Raw genomic sequence first — 22,250 nt, forward strand, 5'->3', positions numbered from 1 at the left:
TGTTCAACAAAAATTAAAAAAGAAAAAAACTCAGCAAGAAAGCTCCTTCCCTGGCTTGAGAGAGTAGCTAAGAATTAAAAGAAGAGGCTTATTATGTTGCAAAGAATGGAAGTAATCCTGAGGATTGGAAGTGCTTTAGAAACCAGAAAAATGCCACCAAAAAAAGGAAAACATAGAGTATGTTTTATAGTAAAAAATAGAATATATTTAATAGTGAACTAGCCAGCAGTATCAAAACAGATTGCAAGAGCTTTTACAAGTACATAAAAAGGAGAGTAGCTAAAGTAAACATTGGTCCTTTCGCAGTAGAGACGGGAGAAATTATCACGGGGGATGAGGGAATAACCGAGACATTGAACAAATGTTTTGTGCCTGGCTCCACAGTGGAGGACATATTTTACACCCAGAAATAGAGGGTAACCAAGGGGCTAAGAAGGGTGAGGAACTTGAGGTAACTGAAGTACTGGAGAAACTTAAAAGATTGAAATCTGAGAAATCTCCAGGACCCGACGGCATACATCCTAGGGTTCTAAAAGAGATAGCTGCAGGGATAGTGGATGCACTGGTTATGATCCCCAAAATTCCCTAGATTCTAGAATGGTCTCTGGTTTGGAAATTAACAAATATAACACCGTTATTCAAGAAAGGAAGGAGAGAGAAAAAAAGGAAACTACAGATCAGCTAGCCTGACCTCAGTCGTCAGGAAAATGCTGAAATCTACCATTAAGAAAGTCCCGAAAATCATAGTTTGATCAGAGTCAGTGTGGTTTTACGAGTGGGAACTCATGTTTGACAAATTTGAGGGAGTTTTTTGAGGATGTAGCTAGTAGGGTAGCTAAAGGTAATATACCTGGATTTCCAAAAGACTTTCGATAGGTGCCATGCTGCAGGTTAATATGCAAGATAATTCATTCAGTTGAGGATAAAATACTAGCGTGGAAAGCAGTTTGGTTAATGGACAAGAGAGAGTAGGGGTATATGAGGCATTTTTAAGTCGGCAGGCTGTGACCAGTGGAGTGTTGCAAGGATCAATGCTGAGGCTTCAGCTATTTACGATTTATATCAGTGACTTAGATGAAGAGACAGAGAATAATGTTTTTAAGTTTGCTTAAAATACAAAGCTAGGTGTGAATGCAAGGTGTGAGGAGAATAAAAAGAGACTGTAAAGAGATGGTCTCCATATTTTTTTTTATTCATTCACGGGATGTGGGCTTTGGTGGCTGGGCCAGCATTTATCGTCCATCCTGAGTTGCCCTTGAGAAGTTGGTGGTGAGCTGCCTTCTTCAACCACTGCAGTCCATGTGGTATAGGTACACCCACAGTGCTGTTAGGGAGTTCCAGGATGTTGACCGTGAAGGAATGGTGATATATTTCCAAGTCAGATTGGTGAGCGACTTGGAGGGGAACTTCCAGGTGGTGGTGTTCCCATCTCTCTGCTGCCCTTGTCCTTCTAGATGATAGTGGTCGTGGGTTGTGTCGAAGGAGCCTTGGTGACTTCCTGCAATGCATCTTGTAGATGGTACACACTGTTGCTACTGTGCATCGGTGGTGGAGGGAGTGAATGTTTGTGGATGTGGTGCCAATCAAGCGGGCTGCTTTATCCTAGACAGTGTCAAGCTCCCCAAGCAAGAGGGGAGTGTTCCATCACACGCCTGACTTGTGCCTTGCAGATGGTGGACAGGCTGTGGGCAGTTAGGAGGTGGGTTACTTGTTGCATGAATCCTAGCCTCTGACCTGCTCTTGTAGCAACAGTATTTATATGGCTAGTCCAGTTCAGTTTCTGGTCAATGGTAACCCCCCAGGATGTTGATAGTGGGGGATTCAGTGATGGTAATGCCATTTAACATCAAGGAGTGATGATTGGATTCTCTCTTGTTGGAGACAGTCATTGCCTGACACTTGTGTGGTGTGAATGTCATTGCCACTTGTCAGCCCAAGCCTGGATATTGTCCAGATCTTGCTGCATTTGGACATGGATTGCTTCAGTATTTGAGGAGCCGCGAATGTTGCTGAACATAGTGCAATCATCAGCGGACATCCCCACTTCCGACCTTATGATGGAAAGAAGCTGAAGATGGTTGGGCTGAGGACACTACTCTGAGGAACTCCTGTGGTGATGTCCTGGAGCTGAGATGACTGACCTCCAACCACAACCATCTTTCTTTGTGCTAGGTATGACTCCAGCCAGTGGAGAGTTTTCCCCCTGATTTCCATTGACTCCGGTTTTGCTAGGGTTCCTTGATACTACACTCCATCAAATGCAGCCTTGATGTTAAAGGCAGTCACTCTCACCTCACCTCAGGAGTTCAGCTCTTTTGTCCATGTTTGAACCAAAGCTGTAATGAGAATCAGGAACTGAGTGGCCCAGGCAAAATCCAAACTCGGTGTTTGTGAGCAGGTTATTGCGAAGCAAATGCTTCTTGACAGCACTGTTGATGACCCCTTCCATTACTTTACTGATGATGGAGAGTAGGCTGAGGGGGTGGTAATTGCCCGGGTTGGATTTATCCTGCTTCTTGTGTACAGGACATAGCTGAGCAATTTTCCACATAGCTGGGTAGATGCCAGTGTTGTAACTGTACTGGAACAGCTTGGCTAGGGGCGTGGCAAGTTCTGGAGCACAAGTCTTCAGTATCATTGCCAGAATATTGTCAGGGCCCATAGTCTTTGCAGTATCCAATGACTTCAGTCGTTTCTTGATATCGCGTGGAGTGAATCGAATTGGCTGAAGATTGGCATGTGTGATGCTGGGGACCTTTGGAGGGGGCTGAGATCCACTCAGCACTTCTGGCTGAAGATTGTAGCAAATGTTTCAGCGTTATCTTTTGCACTGATGTGCTGGGCTCCTCCATCATTGAAGATGGGAACATTTGTAGAGCCTTCTCCTCCAGTCAGTTGTTTAATTGTCCACCATCATTCATGATGTGGCAGGACTGCAGAGCTTAGATCTGATTCGTTGGTTGTGGGATCGCTTAGCTCTCTATCTCTTGCAGCTGATGCTGTTTGGCACGCAAGTAGTCCTGTGTTGTAGCTTCACCAGGTTGACAGCTCATTTTTAGGTATGCCTGATGCTGTTCCTGGCATACACTCTTCATTGAACCAGGATTGATCCCCTGGCTTGATGGTACTGGTAGAGTGGGGGATATGCTGGGCCATTAAGTTACAGATTATTGTGTACAATTCTGCTGCTGATGGCCCACAGTGCCTCATGGATGCCCAGTCTTGAGTTGCTAGATCTGTTCGAAATCTATCCCATTTAGCACGATGGTAGTGCCACATAACACGATGGAGGGTATCCTCAATGTGAAGGCAGAACTTTGTATCCACAATGACTGTGCGGTGGTTACTCCTACCGATACTGCCATGGATGGATGCATCTGCGGCAGGCAGGTTGGTGAGGATGAGGTCAAGTATGATTTTTCCTTTTGCTGTCTTCCCCTCACCACCTGCTGCAGACCCAGTCTAGCAGCTATGTCATTTAAGACTCGGCCAGCTTGTTCAGTGGTGGTGCTACTCTTAGTGATGGACATTGAAGTCCTCCACCCAGAGTACATTCTGTGCCCTTGCCACCCTCAATGCTTCCTCCAAGCGGTGTTCAACATGGAGGAGCACTGATTCATCAGCTGAGGGAGGGCGATACATGATAATCAACAGGAGGTTTCCTAGCCCATGTTTGACCAGATGCCATGAGACTTCATGGGGAGTCGATGTTGAGGACTCCCAGGGCAACTCTCTCCTGCAGTACATAGGCCATATGTCCCAATGACTGACAAATCATGGGAAACAGCACTTCCCTTCAGTTCTTTGCAACAGGCAGAGTACTGACCTACTCAACCAACCTGCGCTTGCAAATCTCAGAACATAATGTCTAACGTTAGATGGAATTCTGAAAGTGGGCAGTACTTGCCGAGTGTGCTAAGAATTACACTAACAATCAATTTAAGATTCAGTCGGGCTTGCATTATAGCTTACTTAGGCTTGTTAGAAGCTACATATATTCATTTGCAGGGAACTGTCCTCTGCAGGCAAAAGGAATGTGTACAGATATTGAACCTTTTTTGAATAAACAAAAGCATGGCTGACAATTGCTTCATGTTTCATTTGCCATGGCAACGAATCGGCCAGAGCTGACTTGCTACCAATCAGGGCATCTGTGTTCTCATTGAAATTTGGCATTCTTCCATTTGTCCCGATGAGTGCAAGACGAAAAGCTTCAATAGCATATCTCTTTTTTTTTTTCAGCGATATCCAAGTAACTATTTATGCTGGTATTCATTCAGTAGTTATGAGCAATACCCACTGTTCATATTCTACAAAAGCTGATTAAAATGGCATTGAAGCCATCCCTATCAAAGCTAACTTATGAAAGCATTCCTAAAAAATTGAAGCCCTATAACAGTGAAATTCAAATTTTTGTTTCAATTAGAATAATTTAATGAATTTAACTGAATTAGTTACTTTGATCTGTACATTTACAAGCAGCAGAATTCAGTTTTGTTCCTTGGCTATAAAGAGATAATTCAGACAGTGTCTTGGCGATATCGTTGTATCTCCTTGCACAATGTGTTTTTACTTTTTTTTAATTTAGGAGGAATTAAGAGAATTAAGAGAAATTCCCAGTGATCCTCAAGCGGAGCAAGAAATAATTAACAGCATTGAAGAAATTTATTTCAGCAATGATTCATTTGATGCTGTGAACTATGAGCTGGAGGTAACAACAACATGTTTTTTTTCCTTATTTTTCAAATGCACTTCAGTTGAAGATGTACAAGTAGCTTTTTGGTTGCCTAAGGATGATTTAAAGTGTGCAATTATAACCAAACCCATCTGTTAGGAAATTGATGGAATTGAGTGCAGTGCTGGTTTTACACAACCTTGTTATTTCCTTCCATTGAAGTAAAGATAGGTCAAAATTATCCCCAAAAATTTGAGGGAACAAGTTACTGAGTTTCATTTTCAGATTTACTTAATTTGTCTGAGATGGGATGCCACTGTGCTATAAAGTGTGCGCTAATTGAAATTAAGGTTTAACACATGTATCATCTTGGGAAGACTAGGTTGAGAGATTAAACGGTTGCAGTCAATGCAAAATCTCATTAGATTTAACCATATATTGGTTACTTGAGCTGGGTAAGAATGTTATCAGGGTTGAAGAGAAAGCTTCACTGTAAAGATTCTGATTCTATAATTCCGTGTACTGATATTTCAAGTATTTTTTAAGTCTTCCAGACAAGCAGAACAAAAGCACAAAATGCCTGCAAATGCTGCACTAAATCCCCTCAAAATTAGTTGCGCTGTGAATTAGTTTCTTCAAAATAATCTACAACACCATAAGATTGCTATAGCAAGTGTGTGTTGATTATTTTCAAGTACATAATTAACAAATGATCGCTGCTTTAGGAAAATAAATATGTTTACTTTGGGCTATTGATTTGCCAATTTCTTGTTTGCCCACAGAAACTTCCTTCTATTCTCAATCTACAAGATCTGGAAGAATACAGAGATAAACTGAAACAACAGCAAGCTGCTGTAAGTATCTCATTATTAATTATTGGTAATTATTGGTATTGGTAAGGTGAGTAGCCAAACCACATGTTGTAGGCAATACCTTGGTCTATGGTGCACTTTCTCTCTGACGATATATTCTACCAAAATGGAACTCTGGAAGTGATGTGATGACAGTTTGAAAAATATTCCTATTTGGCTATCGGTAACCCTATTGAGTAGGTGTCTCCATCTGGCATTGTATATTATTGGCATGGCTAATTTGCCTATGGCAAATATGATAGAGAGTCAGAATGGTCTTCATTACTTGTTGACTAAAGTTTTTTTGTATATAAGAATTTAATGCTGAAGTTTTGGAAGACAATAATGAAACTACAGTTTGACAATAACTTTGTTATAAGCAGTAAGATAAATTTTAAGTACTTCAATAATTTAGGAATTTTGTATATGAAAAAAAGTTGTGTACTTACCAATGGAAACTTAGTGTTTTCTTTCAAATTATAAAGTTGTGTTCTGCAGAATACTGTACCAAAGAAACTTTGAGAACTGCTGCTCCGGACTAATATATCACTCATTTTAATTTGGGGTGAAAAAAAATAAAAAATGCTGGATAGACACAAAATGTCAGTCAGCATCTCTGGGGAGAAAGACAAGTTTTGATGTCCTGGGAGTATACCCTTCAAATAGAAGTATGGAATTAAACAATTATTTCTTCAAGGTTGTACAAAATAAAAATTGGGGGAGAATTAACAGATTGGAAAATAGATCAATGAGGAGATGGAAATGCATCAAAAATATATTAGGATCTGCAAATAGTTATGGAGGGAAATGAAAAGACATGGAAGAGTCCCACCAACAAAAAGACATGGAAGTGAGAAATAGATAACAGACTAGGGAAAATACCCTGCAAAAGAACCCAGTATCATGGATTCAGACCCATTCCCCTCCGGTAGTACTATGTTTTTATGGAAGAACTCCACCCAAACATCAACTTTGTTATTTGTTATTCTCCCCAGTCCCTTGTCACTGGCTGTTGCACCCTATTTCAGGAGTGCAGCTGTTGTAAAGAAAATAGAAGCTATAAATTAAGATCTAAAATTATTGGGAAGAATTATTTGGATCAGAAGATTGCAGAATGTCCAGGGGAAAGGTGGTGTCCCTGAACCTTATGTTGAACTGAATTGGAACAGTGTAGGAAATGAAAGACAGAGGTCAAAATGAAAGTGGAAATAAGAGTTCAAGATCTGGCCTACATGTGACTCCAGATCTACAGCACTGTGGTTGAATCTTAACTGCCCTCTGAAATGGCCTAGCAAGCCAATCAGTTCAAGGCAGATGGGGAAGAAATGCTGGACTTGCTAGCGACACCACATCTCATGAAAGAATAAATAAATATAATAGGCTTTCCAGCAAAGTTGAAAAAGGGACAGTGGTAGCATGGATATGAAATTGGCTGAGTGGTAGCAAGCAGTATAATGTTGAACTGTTGTTTTTTGGAATGAAGGAAGGTATATAGTGGGGTTCCCCAGGGATCAATACTAGGACCAGTGATTTTCTTGATATAGGTTTAATGACCTAAAATTGGGTACACAGAGCACAATTTCAAAATTGGCACATGACACAAAACTTGCAAGAAGAATGAGGAGAATAGTGATAGACTTCAGGAGGTCATGGATAGGCTGGCGGAATGGGTGGGTACAATCAGCAGATGAAAATTAACACAGAGAAGTGATACATTCCGGTAGGAAGAACAAGGTGAGGCAATATAACATAAAGGGTACAATTCTTAAAATGGGTGCAGGAAGAAAAAGACCTGAGGGTATATGTGCACAAATCATTGCAGATGATAGGGCAGGTTGGAAAGTGGTTAAAAAGGTATACGGGATCCTGGGATTAACAAATAGAGGCATAAAGTAAAACTCAGGAGCTAAGATGAATCTTTATAAAACACTGGTTTGGCCTCAACTGGATTATTGTGTCCAATTTTGGGCACCAGAATTTTGGTAGGGTGTGATGTCTTTTAGCGAAGTTGCAGAAAATATTTCTAAGAGTGGCTCCAGGGATGAGGGATTTCATATATGTGGATAGATTGAAGAAGCTGGGGTTGTCCTTCTTAGAAAACATTGGGAAGAGATTTGATAGATGTGTCCAAAATCATGAGGGGTCTAGACAGAGTAGATAGAAATTGTTCTCATTGGTGGAAGAAACCAGAGGACAGAGATTTAAAGTTATATGTCAAACAACCAACTGTGACGTGAGGTAAATCATTTTTACGCAGCAAGTGGCTAGGGTCTGGAATACACTGTCTGAGAGTGTGGTAGATGCAGATTCAGATGTTGCTATCAAAAGGCAGGGCACCTGAAGGAAAAAATTGCAAGGCTATGGGGAAAAGGCAGGAGAGTGGGACGAGTGAAATTGCTTTTGCAGAGAGCCAGCACTTGATAGCCAAATGGACTCTTTCTGCACTGTTGGCATTCTATGATACTATATCTGGTGCAATATTCCAACTTGATCATGCTATGTTTTTATTGTTTATGATAGTAATGATCAGAGAATTGTACTGTAAAGGCATTTTTTTTTAACATACCTTTCTGGGATGTGAGCGTCAGTGGCAAGTCCACCTGTTGTCCTTGAGCCAACTTCTTGAACCACTGTTGACTGTGTGAAGATACTTCCATAGAGCTGTTAGGTGGGGGTGACCAGGATTTTGATCCAATGGCAATGGAGGAATGGCAATGATATAATTTATTACATGACCAGCTTATATCACAGAAATTTTGAAAAAAATTGTTGTTAAAATAAATTATGTAAAAGCGTTATTATATTGTTAAAAAGATTCTATATATTAGCTCAGTGGCTAATGTGTGACATGATCGGATGCCCCCAGTTCAGTCCCTGATCTCAGCTAATTCGTTAATTTGACTCAACATCGTAGGCAGTGGGGATTCTACGATTAGCTGACGTTAAAGTTGGGAAATCTCTTGGCTTCCCCTCCTGATTATTCTCCAGTAACTCTTGTTGGAGTTGTGGGTCCGGCTGGAATTAGCATCAAATACCCTGTGATTGAAAGGTCCACTGACACACTTTTAGTGTTACAAAGGGAGAGTAAGAACATAAGAATATTCGAAAAATGAGCAAGCATAGGCTATCAGCCCTAGACACGTGCTGCACCAATCAAAAGAATCATGGATGATCTACCTCAACTTCCCCCCTCCCTAGCACTATTTCCATATTCCTTAATTCCCCAAAATTGATCATTTAGGACTGAGATGAGCAGATCTCAATGGATTGTGAATCTTTGGTATTCTGTACCTGAGGGTTGCGGTTGCTCATTCGTTGAATATATTTTTGGTGTCTCGGGACCAAGGGATATGGGGAGTAGGTGGGAAAGTGAAGCCCAAGATCAGCTATAATCATACTGAATGATTGAGCAGGCTTGAGGGGCAATATTGTCTACTCCTGCTCTTATCTATTGTGCTCTTGTGTTGTGTTCTGTCTGAAATATACCCAACAAATGAGCATCCACAGCACTCTGGGTAGAGAGGTCTAAGGATTCACAACCTTTGAATAAATTTCTCCTCACCTCAATCGTAAATGGCTGCCTCCTCGTTCTGAGAATGAATCTGTGTTCTAGACTCCTCATCCAAGGGAAATCCTGTCAAACCTCTTAATAATTTTATGTTTCATTAAATCAACACTCATTCTTTTAACCTCCAGGATTGTAGGCCTAGTATAACCAGTCTCTCCTCATAGGGCAACTTTCTCATCCCAGGAAGGAGTCTAGTGAACTTTTGTTGAACTCCCTCTAAGGCATGTATATCTTTCCTTAGATAAGGAGATCAAAACTGTGCACTACTTCTGATGTGGTCTCACTAAGGCACTATGTAATTGTAGTAGGATTTTCTTACTCTTGTACTCCAATCTCTCATGATAAAGGCTAACATACAATTTGCCTTTTGAATTGCTTGCTGTATCTCCATGTTAACTTGGTGATATACAAGACCATCTCAGGTGCTCTCAATACCAACATTACTTAGTCTCTCATTTAAAGAAATGCTTTTCTATTCTTCCTACGTAAGTGGATAACTTCACACTTCTCCACGTTATATTCCATCTACCACATTCACTCATTCTGTCCCTAACCCTTTATGGCCTCTTATGTCCTAGCAGCTTACTTTCTCACCTACTTTGTACCTTCACCGAACTTGGATCTGTTACACTCGGTCTCCTCATCTAAGTCATTGATTAAGATTGTAAATAACAGGTCCATATCATGATCAGAATGGCTGCTTGGCTGAGGTGTGGAAGGCTACCACCTGAGAAACTGTACCCTACCCTGAGATGTTGTTTTCAGGAGGGGAAAAAAATGCATACGTAAAGGTATTGAGTACGTTTTTTCTAGCTTTTTTTAAACCATAGGAAAATGTCTAGAAAGAATCTTCCCAAAACAAAATAATTTTTAAATATCTTCAAAGTAAACCAACTGCATTTCCTACATGATGTAGGTTACCTATTTGTCTTCCCACAAGACTTGCTGTTCTGATTTAGATTTTATAACTGGAATTTCTCTTATGTTTATGATGGTGGCTTGTATGCATCCTGGAGTGGCCTGCAACTTATTTGGGAGTCAATGCTCTGTATGAGAGATGATTGTAAAAGGGATTTAGTCTCGACTTTAGCTTTATCTGTATTTTATGGTAAACATCTCAGTTAAATGCATGGACCAAGCCTGCTGTCTGTGTATACATTCTGTTCACTTTATTAGAAGCAGTGACTCCAATCAGAGTAAGTGGAAAATGGAGTATGTAGCTTCATAGCTTCCAATTTAGTTACCTATGTAAGTTTTTGACAGGATTGCATGTTTTGATACCTTTCAATTCTATGTTATGGTTAACTTCTCTAATTACATAATTACATTACTGTATTTACAGACTGAAAAACAGCACAGGAAGTTTACGTTTTAGTAAAACTTTTGATCAAAATTAAAATTATTTAAGTTGTGCAATAGGAAATACATTATTTTTAGTAATGAGTAATTCTTATATCTGTCTAGGCAATATGGATATGAGAATCTAATAAACTGGATGTTTGTTTCCTTTTACAGGTATCAAAGAAAGTAGCAGATTTAATTCTTGAAAAACAAGCTGCATATGTGAAGGTAAGGGATCATAAGGTAACCAGTGAATCATCATTTTTAATCAATCCAAAACTTGTTTGAGGTAAACAAAAGTGTGAAATGATTCCAATCAAATGGTTTGAGCTATAGTATATTATCATTGAGAAACCAGTATTTTCACTGACTCTGGCACTATTTTATGGGGGATTTCAGTATATTTGAGGTAAGTCACATTGCACATGGGGGTACAAAATTTATTGCAGAGCATTGCGCTGCACCACATTTATATTCCAGTATTTATTAAAATGGAGTATGGGAAAGTAATATATTCCTCAACCCAGCTGCAATGCTGTGGAAAGCTACACATCTTTTCACAGAGGGTATAGCTGGTATTCTTGGACTGATCTTGATCAACATTTAGCAGCTGATTTCAGAACCTTGTTGAAAATTCTGGGGAACAGGCCAAGAACTGAATGCAACCTAGAGTGCAAATTCAAAGGTAACATTTATCCTCCAAAAAGCTAATTTATTGCAAATGTGAAATAAAAACAGAATGCTGGAAATATTCAGGTCAGGCGGCATCTGTGGAGAGAGAAAACAGTTAACGTTTCAGGTCAGTAACTCATCGTCAGAAGTTAGATTGAGTTTGTAAATAACTTTACCTCATCTACACCAAGTTGGTGATCGCGGCACAACGTTTAGCTTCAGAGAGGAGAGCAGCTGGTTGCAGTTCTTGTTCTTGGCTGTTGGAGGTCAATCATTTCAGTCCCAGGACATTGCTGCAGAAGTTTCTCAGGGTTGTAACCTAGGCCCAACCATCTTAAGCTACTTCATCAATGACCTTCCCTCCATCATTAAGTCAGGATGTTTGCTGATGATTGCACAACATTCAGTATGATTCACAGCTCCTCAGATACTGAAGCAGTCTGTGTCCATATGCAGCAAGACCTGGACAATATTATGGCTTGGGCTGATAAGTGGCAAGTAACATTCTTGCCACAGAAGTGCTAGGCAATGACCATCTTCAACAAGATAGAATACAACCATCTCCCCATAATATTCAGCGGCACTAACATCGCTGGATGCCCCACTATCAAAATCCTGGTGTTTACCATTGACCAGAAACTGAACTCGACCAGCCAGATAAATACTGTGGTTACAGCAGCAGGTTAAAGGTTGGGAATTCTGCGGCAAGTAACTCCAAAGCTGGGCCACCATCTACAAAGCACAAGTCAGGTGTATGATGGAATACTCTATTCTTGCCTGGGTGAGCTCAGCTCTAACAGCACTCTAAGCTCAACACCATCCAGCACAAAGCAACTTGCTTGATTGACACCCCTTCCACCACCTTAAGCATTCACTCCCTCCTCTACCAATGCACAGTGGCAGCAGCGTGTACCACATACAAGATGCACTGCAGAATGTCACCAGGGTTCCTTTGACAGCACCTTCTAAACCCACAACCTCTACCGCCAAGGACAAGGGCAGCAGATGCATGGAAACACCACCATCTGCAAGTTCTCCTCCAAGCCACATACCATCCTGACTTGGAGCAATATTGTCATTCCTTCATGATGGCTGGGTCAAAATCTTGGAACTTCCTGGAACTGTGGGTGTAGCTACATGACATGGGTTGCTCTGTTTCAAGAAGGCAGCACACCACTACCATCTCAAGTGCAATTAGGGGTGGGCAATAAATGCTGGTGTAGCCAGTAATGCTCGCATCCCGTGGAAGAAAATTAAGGTGCAGTTATATGAGAGTTGAATGAAGGCAAGATTTATCTTTGCTTTAATACTCTCCAAAGCTAACTAATCTACTGTCAGTCTGGGTCTACCTGTGCAAATTGGTTGTTTGGGTGCATTGTGGGTGCTCACTCTACCCCTGTATAAATGAAACCCGTAGGAGAGGAGACCAGAACATTTGGGGAGGGGGGTGCGGGGCTGGTGAAGAGATTAAGTTTCTAACTTTTTTCAAATTTACTTTTCCCTCCTGCAGTTCTTTTGTCAGTTCGTGAAGGCACTGACTCTTTGCTAAGTTAAGATACCCTGGTAGTGTACATTCCCTTGAACTTCCTCAAATGGCCATTGAAGGAATCCTGCTTGTTTGTGATTTTCCCTATGATTGAATATGTTGCCAATGCTCACTGTAAATCCAGGCATTGGGTGTTGTCCAGTTGGGTGGGACATGCTAGCTCTTGGCGGCATCCTCCGAAAGCATAGTATTAGCTTATTCGTGTGCTGATGACACTCAGCTCAACCTCAACAATACCCCTCAACTCCTCCACTGTTGCTAAGCTATCAGACTCTTTACCTGACACCCAGTACTGGGTGAGCAAATATTTCCCCTAATTAAATATTGAAAAGACTGAAGCCATTGTCATTCATCCTTGCCCCAAACTGTTCCTAACTACTGGCTCTATCCCTCTCCCTGGCAACAGTCTAAACAGTCTGTTTGCAATCTTGGTGTCATATTTGACCCTGAGACAAGCTTCTGACCCCACACTCGTGCTATCGCTAAGATTGCCTATTTCCATCAGTAACATCTTTTGACTGTCTCAGCTCACCTACTGCTGAAATCCTTATTCATTCTTTTGTTAGCTCTAGACTGGACTATTTCAATGGTCTCCTGGTTGGCCTCAGATATTCTACCCTCCGTAAACTTGAATTGACCCAAAACTTTGCTGTCTGTATTGTTATGGACAGGAGAGGGGCAAACTGAAATTCTTTATTCTCTCTCTGTCTGTCTATAAGTAGAGGGTTTTTTGGAATTATTTTTAAAGTAGGTTGAATGGTGTATTTCCCCAAACCCTTAGTTTGTGTGGTCCAATTTTATAGATAACACAAAGCAAACTCTCTTTATGATTAACTCAGAAGGTTAGTTTATTTCACATTCAAACCTCAGAGTTGGTGAGGGGGGGGTGTGGAGTGTTTGCAACCATGCGCACACATACAGTAAGGAGGGTTGGAAAAGGGAGTTTTTACAACAATGGATAACAACCATGAAATTAATATTAGTCCATGTGAATTCCAAAGCCTGGAAAAATCAAAGTCTAGAGGGTGTTTTCTTCATAGTGGAGTTCAGTCCAGATGAGTTCCTGTTTGGAGACAGCAATACCAAAATCCTTGAAATGAATGACGATGCAGCACGATGGTATTTCTGTGTTTGGAACGCTTGGCAGACGATAATCAGGCTTTTAAAAATCCAACAGGCTTTGAGGAGTTGAGACACGGTGACCAGCTGAGAGACCTGCTGTAGATTAGTTGGTAACTCAGCAGACTAAGGGTTTCTGAGTTCTCAAAGGAATATAGGTATTTCAAATGGTCATGAGTCATGTGACCTTTCTCCACAATGATTTCAAAAGTGTTGTTTATCTAGTCTCTGGGACTGGCTTTGTTTTCATGACTGATAATGTCCCAGCCTTAGCTTTTGAAAGAGCTTCCATCCATGTTGAGAATCTTGTCAGGAAGCCATTGCCTGGGCAGACCCTCTGACTCCGCTAGAGGGGTAAGCTTATCAGGATGCAAATGATGTCCCCTCTATAGTCCCCTTTTGAAATGGACTTGGATAGTCCAGGTGTGAGAGAGGTCTGTTAATAACTGTTGGAATATTGAGTTTTGATCCAGAGTCCCCTGGTTTCGTGATTATAGGAGGATTCTTTTATTCTTGTAACTCTTGCTGGAAGCTTCAGAACAAAGGGCCAATCCTGTGATCTTGTGACTTGTAGCAGCTACCTTGTTGGGTTCAGCAGAAAGTCTATTTTAAAAGTAGCAAAAAGAATAAAGTCTGACATACACACCTTGGATTTCATGTCTTACTGACATAAGTGTCTTAACTCGCACCAAGTCCCGTTCACCTATCACCCTGTGCTTGCTGACTTACATTGGCTTCCGGTCAAGCAACATCTTGTTTTTCGAATTTCCATCTTTGTTTTCAAATCCCTCCATGGCCTAACCCCTCCCTATCTCTGTAATCTCCCTCAGCCCCACAATCCTCCAAGATACCTGCATTCCTCTATTTGAGCGTCCCCAATTTTAATTACTCCTTCATTGATCACTGCCCCCTCAGCTGCCTCAAGCTCTGGAATTGCCTCCCTACACCTTTCCACCTCCCTTACTTTGCTTTCCTTCTTTACCAGGAATGTTCTTTGCATGGAAAACATATTCAGCTGTGCGAGGTTAGCTGGAGCACTGAGCTCTGAAATGGTGGAGCTAGTGCCAAATCAGCATTGTGCACTGACTAGCATCACAAACTGCCTACTTTGCATACTTGCAGCAGATGCTCCCTGCCAGAGGTATCATCAAGATGTTGTCCAGTGTGGCTCACACCTTAAATGTGTTCATGTGCCATGGTCACCAATTTGAAGGTAAAATGGCTTTTTAGCACCAGAAAACTGAGTGCATTGGAGCTGTATTCATGGCACTGGTCTCGATATCCACAGTGTAGGATGAAAATGTAGTGGTATTGTCAGTGGACTGATAATCCAGAGACCCATGCTCTGGGGACCCGGGTTCAAATCCTGCCACGGCAGATGTTGGAATTCGAGTTCAATAAAAATACGGAATTAAAAAATCTAATGATGACCTTGAAACCATTGATGATTGTTGTTAAAAACACATCTAGTTCATGAATGTCCTTTAGAGAAGGAAATCTGCCGTCCTCACCTGGTCTGGCCTACATGTGACTCCAGACTCACAGCAATGTGGTTGACTCTTAATTGCCCTCTGAGATGGCCCAGCAAGCCACTCAGTTGTAACAAACTGCTAAAAAGTCAACAAAGAGGAATGAAACCGGACAGACCACTCAGCATCGACCTAGGCACCGGAAATGACAACATCAAACCCAGCCCTGTTGACTGTGCAAAGTTGTCCTTACTAACATCAGGGAGCTTACTAAAATTGGGAGAGCTGTCTCAGATTCGTCAAGCAAAGCCTGACATAGTCACCGCCACCAATGAACAGCGGCAGCAGTGTGTACCATCTACACGATGCACTGCAGAAACTCACCAAGACTTCTTACTCACAACTGCTGTCATCTAGAACAACAAGGGCAGCAGATATATTGGAACACCATCACCTGGAAGTTCCCCTCCAAGCCACTCACCATCCTGATTTGGAAATATAGTTCCTTCACTGTTGCTGGGTCAAAATCTTAGAACTCCCTCCCTAACAGTACTATGGGTGTACCTACACCACAGGGATTGCAGGAATCCAAGAAGACGGTTCAAGGGCAATTAGGGATGGGAAATAAATGCTGGCCTAACCAGCGATGCCCACATCCTGTAAATGAATAAAAAAAATTGGCTACTATATATACACAACCATTTTGTACAGGTGAACCCTGACTGACAGTAGATTAGTTAGCTATGGAGAGTATTAAAGCTAAGATAAATCTTGCCTTCATTCAACTCTCACATAACTGCATTTTAATTTTCTTCCACGGGATGCGAGCATCACTGGCTACACCAGCATTTATTGCCCATCCCTAATTGCACTTGAAATGGTGGTGGTGAGCTGCCTTCTTGAAATAGATCAACCCATGTCATGTAGCTACACCCACAGTTCCAGGAAGCTCCAAGGTTTTGACTCAGTGATCATGAAGGAATGACGATACAGTTCCAAGTCAGGATGGTATGTGGCTTGGAGGGGAACTTGCAGGTCGTGGTGTTCCCATGCATCTGCTGCCCTTGTCCTTCTTGGCGGTAGAGGTTGTGGGTTTGGAAGGTGCTGTCGAAGGAGCCTTGGTGAGTTTCTGTAGCGCATCTTGTATATGGTACACACTGCTGCCTCTGTACATTGATAGAGGAGGGAGTGAATGCTTAAGGTGGTGGAAGGGGTGTCAATCAAGCAAGTTTGCTTTGTGCTGGATGGTGTTGAGCTTAGAGTGTTGTTAGAGCTGAACTCACCCAGGCAAGAATGGAGTATTCCATTCAAACCTCAGGGTTGGTAGGGGGGTGTGGAATGTTTGCAGCCACGCGCACACCTCACACGCATTTGGTGTCATGTTGTTTGATAACACTCCTATGATATGCCTTGGGATGTTTTACTACATTAAAAGTGCTATATGCATGCAAGTTGTTTTTCATTAGTCCAGCATTCAATAAGATGAAATAATGTGCGTACAGTATTAAATTATTTTTCTTTAAGTATTTACCAAGCTACTGACTGACTCAAACGTCAACCCTGGAATTACTTAGAATTGCACTTTGGAACTGAAGTATTTCACAGTTTTACCTCACTAGATTTTAAGAAATAGAGAGTGTATTATTTGGTGAAATTGGTCTTTGGTGGTGGGGCAAAACAAATGATGGTGAATCGATAGCCTCTTTTACACCTTGTCGATTTTTGTCCCACTTTTGCAAGCTACTTCTAAATAAGATTCTGCACATATCTTTTTCACTGTCTGAACATTCTCATATACCTCTGAGATTACCCTTCTTTCCAAGGCTGGTGACCCTAAGTTTCTCTAATCTTGTTCATTGTTCAGGCTATTTATTGCGCAGCTAAGTCTTGTGGCTTCTTTGCATGGTTTTCAGTGTTTGAATATCAGACTTGTGTCTGCAACAAGAATTGAATACAGCACTCAAGATACAGTGAAGATCACTTCATAATCTGATCATGACTTATTTTAACTTGTATAATATGGTTTTGACAGTTTAGCTCAATATTATATTCACTCAGTTGATAAGTATATGGTTCTAATATATAGCTGAAAATTATTGAACCTTATACCTGGTTCTTGTGCCCTCATTGAATTAATTCTTTCTGCACTGTCTCTGGGCACCTTTGTATAAAAGCTTGTTCTATATGCTTTTGACAGCCGTAATAGTTTCTCTTCCAGCCACCACTATTTCTCTTCATTTTCACCATTGCCTGCTCCTATTTCCCATAGCTCATTCACTCATCTTCCATCATTATTCTCCAGCATGGTGGGCCTACCCTGCTGAATGCAGGTATCAATATGCTTTTCCCCTGTTGAATATCAGTTAACACTGAATCTCTACCTTGTTCACTGTACTTCACTCCCACTAATTCCAGTTTTCACTGTTCATTTGTTTTAGTGGATTGCAGAGGGAAGTAAAGACAAAACAAACTAAACCTAACTGTTAAAACAAAAGTCTTCAGTAATGTTAAATTAAATCAAAGGGAAATAAAATAAAATATGTAAAAATCATTATAGTGGGGAAAGGATAAAGAAAATAACAAAGGCAGAGAATCTGGAAGGTAATATGCAATAAGAAAGACAAAGATTGTTGCTTTTTACAGCAAACCATTTTTCAACAAACCACATTTCACATTTTACACTGTGCTACAAAAGATCTACTGAATATAGTCTGAATTGGTATGGGAAGTGTTCAATCTCTGTCTGTAAACATGTTTGCATGGTTTGACAATATAAGCGGGCAATATTTCTTGTTGGTTGATGTCGTCATCATGTGAATTTACTCGTGGCAACTGTTTCCTACTATGCACCCAGATTTCAATCAATCTTGGTAAGAGTTTTAACCCAATAATATAATACTTACTGAGGAAGAGGATAAAAAAAGTAATTGAAAATAGGTTCTATGATGTCAAACAATAAGAAGAAAGCATAAACTGTTCAAGAGCATCAGCGTAATAAGAATATCACATTGTAGGAATTAAATATATTCAACAGAACTGGTTGAAGGGTCATGAGGACTCGAAACGTCAACTGTGCTCTTCTCCGCCGATGCGGCCAGACCTGCTGAGTTTTTCCAGGTATTTCTGTTTCTGTTTTGTTAGTGGAAAGGGGCACGTGGCCTCCTTGTGGTTCTGCCTGGCAATAAACTCATGTGATCAGGTTGTCAAGGCCAGTTGAAAGCAAGATGCCAATTTTTAACACCTGGAGACAAATGAAAAGGCAGCTGGCCTTTACTGCTGCCAAACTTATTGACTTAGAAACCCTGAACAGAGTGTTTGGGTCCCAGAGAGAGAGACAGGAAAACAGCAGCTGTTGTGGACAGCAGAAGAGAAAGCTGTTTGCTGTTAGTCACCGGGTTGGATGTGATGGGAGATTGTTCTTTAGTCAAAGGGATAGGACCCATGGAGAATTAAAGACATTGGAAGATTCACCCTGGCTTGGCTGGGAAAAGGAGTTGCTGGAGTGGGTCTTGCTTGGAAGTTGGTTCAGTGATTCTCGATGGACACCGGATGGATGTTATGACTCAACAAAACAGGGAGAAGAGAACTTGTTGGAATCTGGGAGTAAATTTGGACTGGTTTTTGTGAAGGCTACAATTCCATTGAGATTGCAGTGTAACATGTGAAGGCAGAAAGTTAAGGGGGTGATTTCTTTTCTGTAGTTTAGTGTATTAGTTATCTACTAAATAATGTTTAGTCAATGTCGATTTTAGTTTGTTCCAGTAAAAGTCATAAAACGTAAAATCTTATTGTGTGACCATTTGAGTCAGCCACTGGGAATTTAAATATGGTGAATAGCTAATTCATTCCGAGAACAGATCATATGGACTTTGAACAATTGACATTTGTGCAAGAGCTGTCAGAAAAAGGTTATTTTCTTTTGTCTTAAACTTGTTTTTGTGTTTTTCCCATACAAAATGAGAACCAATTCCAATATTCCATCTTAAGTAAATAATTTATTTTACTCTTACAGGTGTTCACATTGTAAAACATAGCTAACTGTGATTTTGAAAATAAGTTCACCAGATCATTTTAGGCCATCAAGTACTACTGATATTAGTTTTGACTAGTATATATATTAACGTTTGATTCAATATAAAGAAACAGTCTTTTCAAGATGTCTTGATGCAAAAAAAAAAGTCATTTTCTATTTTAATGTCACACAGCTGATTGTGTGTGTTTCTGCTAAGGCAGTTATTGCTTTACTGTGAAAATTCTAACAGATTCAGTGCACTGTAATTCACATGGGATCTTATAACAGTGAAACACTTGGTTTAAATGTTGGAGAGCATTTAAACACTTGGGCTTTAATGTTAGGCTCTTAGAATGCTTGTTATGTATGAAATTCTTCAGGGGGCTATTTAGGAGAAATATGTTAGAGCTTAATTTCAAGGCATTCTGTGAATATTGAAACGTTTTAAACTTTAAGGCTGATTGAAAGTTCTGCTGTGACATGGGTAAAAATGTACCACTTGTGTAGAAAGACTGATGAGGTTGGAGTACATTTTTTACATAATGGAAAATATTGAGAGAATGTTGTTTCTATATTGTACATTTGTTAGCATACCTGCATATGTCTTCACTAAAAAAAACAAATTACAGGAAAGGCAAGGATGCTGCTTTAAAAATATTTAAATTTTTAATTTTTTTCTTTTATGTATTACTTGCAGGAACTTGAAAGAGTCACGTCATTACAGGCCAATCTTCAATTAGCAGCTGTCATATGTACAAATGCCAGAAGGTAAGAGATGTTAATTGCCAAAAAATGTTTACTAAGAGTTCTATAATAGTTCTGTAATGATGCATTTTCAATAATGCATTTTGCCATGTATTCACAAACTATTTGTACTGACTGACTGCTGTGGGTGCCAACTTAATTTAAGTTTGTTTGCCAAAGGGCAACTTTTATGTGATGGAACACAAGGAAGTGCATTATCCAAAAGTATTTTATTATAAATTAATGAATGGCAGTAATAAAAGTTGCTGAGCCAAGGCTGAAACCTCACAGCTGAGGATAAAGTTGAAAAATTAGATCTAGTAGTTTAAGTCGACCTCAGGTTAAAAATGGTTGACAAGTGCATAACAATAGTCAGCAGAATCAGTAGAAAACAAAAACAGTAGTGAACAAGTTGTAATCAAACTTTGTGGTGCACTACACATACTACTCGTTGGATACTGTTTCCATTTTTCACTGAGAAGTGAGAAAGACATTCAAGACCTGGAGGTAATGTAAAGAAATGTCACAAGGATAATCTCTGTTTTTAAATGTCTAAGTTATGAGGAAAGGCTGGAGAAATAGGAGCTTTTAAGCTTTGAAAAGAAACAGCTTGAGATGTAAACATTATACAGTGACAATGATATAGTGCAAAAGTTATTCAGCCCATTCTAGAGCTATCTAATTAATCCCATAGTCTGTAAATGTTTTCCTTTCAAGTCTTTATCCAGTTTTCTTTTGAATGACCCATTGAAGCTGTGCCCTTTACTCCTTTTCAGGCAGAGTGATCAGGACATTGTGCTGAATAAAATAAATAAATGTTTCCTTAGGTCGCCTCTGGTTCATTTGCAATGATCTTGAACCTTTATCCTCTGATTTCTGAGCCTTCTGAACTGAAAACAATTTCTTCTTATTTACATCATGAAAATGATTTACACATTTTAATTGCTCAATAATAGCTCCGCTTAACCTTCCTTTTCCCTAAGGAGACAACTCTAGCTTCTCTTAACCCTGCACAGAACTGAAGTTCTTCAGCCCTGGTAGTGTTTTAGTAAATCTCTTCTGCACCAACTCCAAAGCTTTAACATTCTTCCTCGAGTCTGGTGCCCAGAGTTGAACACAGTACTCCAGCTGAGGCCCAACTGGTGTTTTATAAAGCTTTAGCATAACTTCTGTACTTCATTGCTTTTAGTATTCTATTACTCAGAGAACTGTCTTAAAGGAGGAAAGTGAGGTAGAGAAGTGTAGGGCCTCGGAATTGAAGGTGTTGCTAAGATTGATGGAGTGATTAAAATTGTGGATGCTCAAGAAGCCAGCATGAGTTGGAGGGTTGAAGGAAATAACAGAGATAGGGAGAGGCACCGCCATGGAGGGATTTGAAAAAAGATCAGACAGGCTTCATCTCAGACTATTGCCGGGGGAGGGATGGAGTCAGTTGCTAGGAAACAGAATTTGGAGTGGGCACCAAAAGTCATTGGGTTCAGCCTTCCCAATATTTAATTGGAGGAAATTACTGCTCATCCAGAACTGGATATTTTATATCAGTGAATTGTTAGAGATTTTTAAAATTTATTTATTTTTTAACATTTCCTTTGTCGCTTTCTCTTTTTCTTAATCCAGTTTTTCTTTATTTCTCTTTATTTATTTCTATATTGGGTTCAACTTGATTTTACCCTGTTTCCTTCATCATCACCCCTGTTTCTCTCTGTGTTTAAACCTGATTGACCAAAGGGATGGACCATTGGCCCTGTCATTCACCACAGTCTCAGCTGCTCTGTTGTTCGAACAGAAGGGTGAGGGGAAAAATCTAATGAAGGTGAAACTCCATGAAATGCTGTGCTCCAACAAAATCTGGACGATTATCCTGGAGGTTCCTTTCTATTTTTTCTACTTGCAGTGAGAGCAGGCCACCTATTCCCAGGCTTCTTGCCAATGATGCTATTAAATGATGCTAGCAGAATGTTCCATTAGGCTGACCACTTCACTGCTCTGCAAGACAACTTCATTTGAGAGCTTGCTGCATGAGGAGTAAGAGTCAAGTGTGGCCTTCAGCTTTTTAGTACATGGTGGTTGCCATTACAGGACTTACATACGATTCTTGTTCAAATAGTCCCTCTTGTAATGCAACATGCTCATTTACCACAATGCATCAAGGAGAGGTAGTGCACCCACATCCTATGAATGAATAAAAAACAAAATCCTTAGGAGCTGACGGCTTACACCCTAGAGTTCTAAAAGAGATTGGTAACTCTAACA

At 40.4% G+C, this 22,250-nt stretch overlaps 1 protein-coding gene across 3 annotated transcripts in view; it reads left to right on the top strand.

The window, feature by feature from the left end:
• Positions 1 to 22,250, top strand: part of vps50 (VPS50 EARP/GARPII complex subunit) — a 204,974-nt gene that overhangs the window by 35,122 nt on the left and 147,602 nt on the right. For all 3 annotated transcript variants that reach the window (XM_041183726.1, XM_041183727.1, XM_041183728.1), the window contains exons 3-6: positions 4,589 to 4,711; positions 5,458 to 5,529; positions 10,610 to 10,663; positions 19,951 to 20,021. In XM_041183726.1, coding sequence (XP_041039660.1) covers positions 4,589 to 4,711; positions 5,458 to 5,529; positions 10,610 to 10,663; positions 19,951 to 20,021 — 320 coding nt within the window. The remainder of the gene's footprint in view (positions 1 to 4,588; positions 4,712 to 5,457; positions 5,530 to 10,609; positions 10,664 to 19,950; positions 20,022 to 22,250) is intronic.

The sequence above is a fragment of the Carcharodon carcharias genome, chromosome 3 (assembly GCF_017639515.1).
Source record: "Carcharodon carcharias isolate sCarCar2 chromosome 3, sCarCar2.pri, whole genome shotgun sequence".
NCBI lineage: Eukaryota > Metazoa > Chordata > Chondrichthyes > Lamniformes > Lamnidae > Carcharodon > Carcharodon carcharias.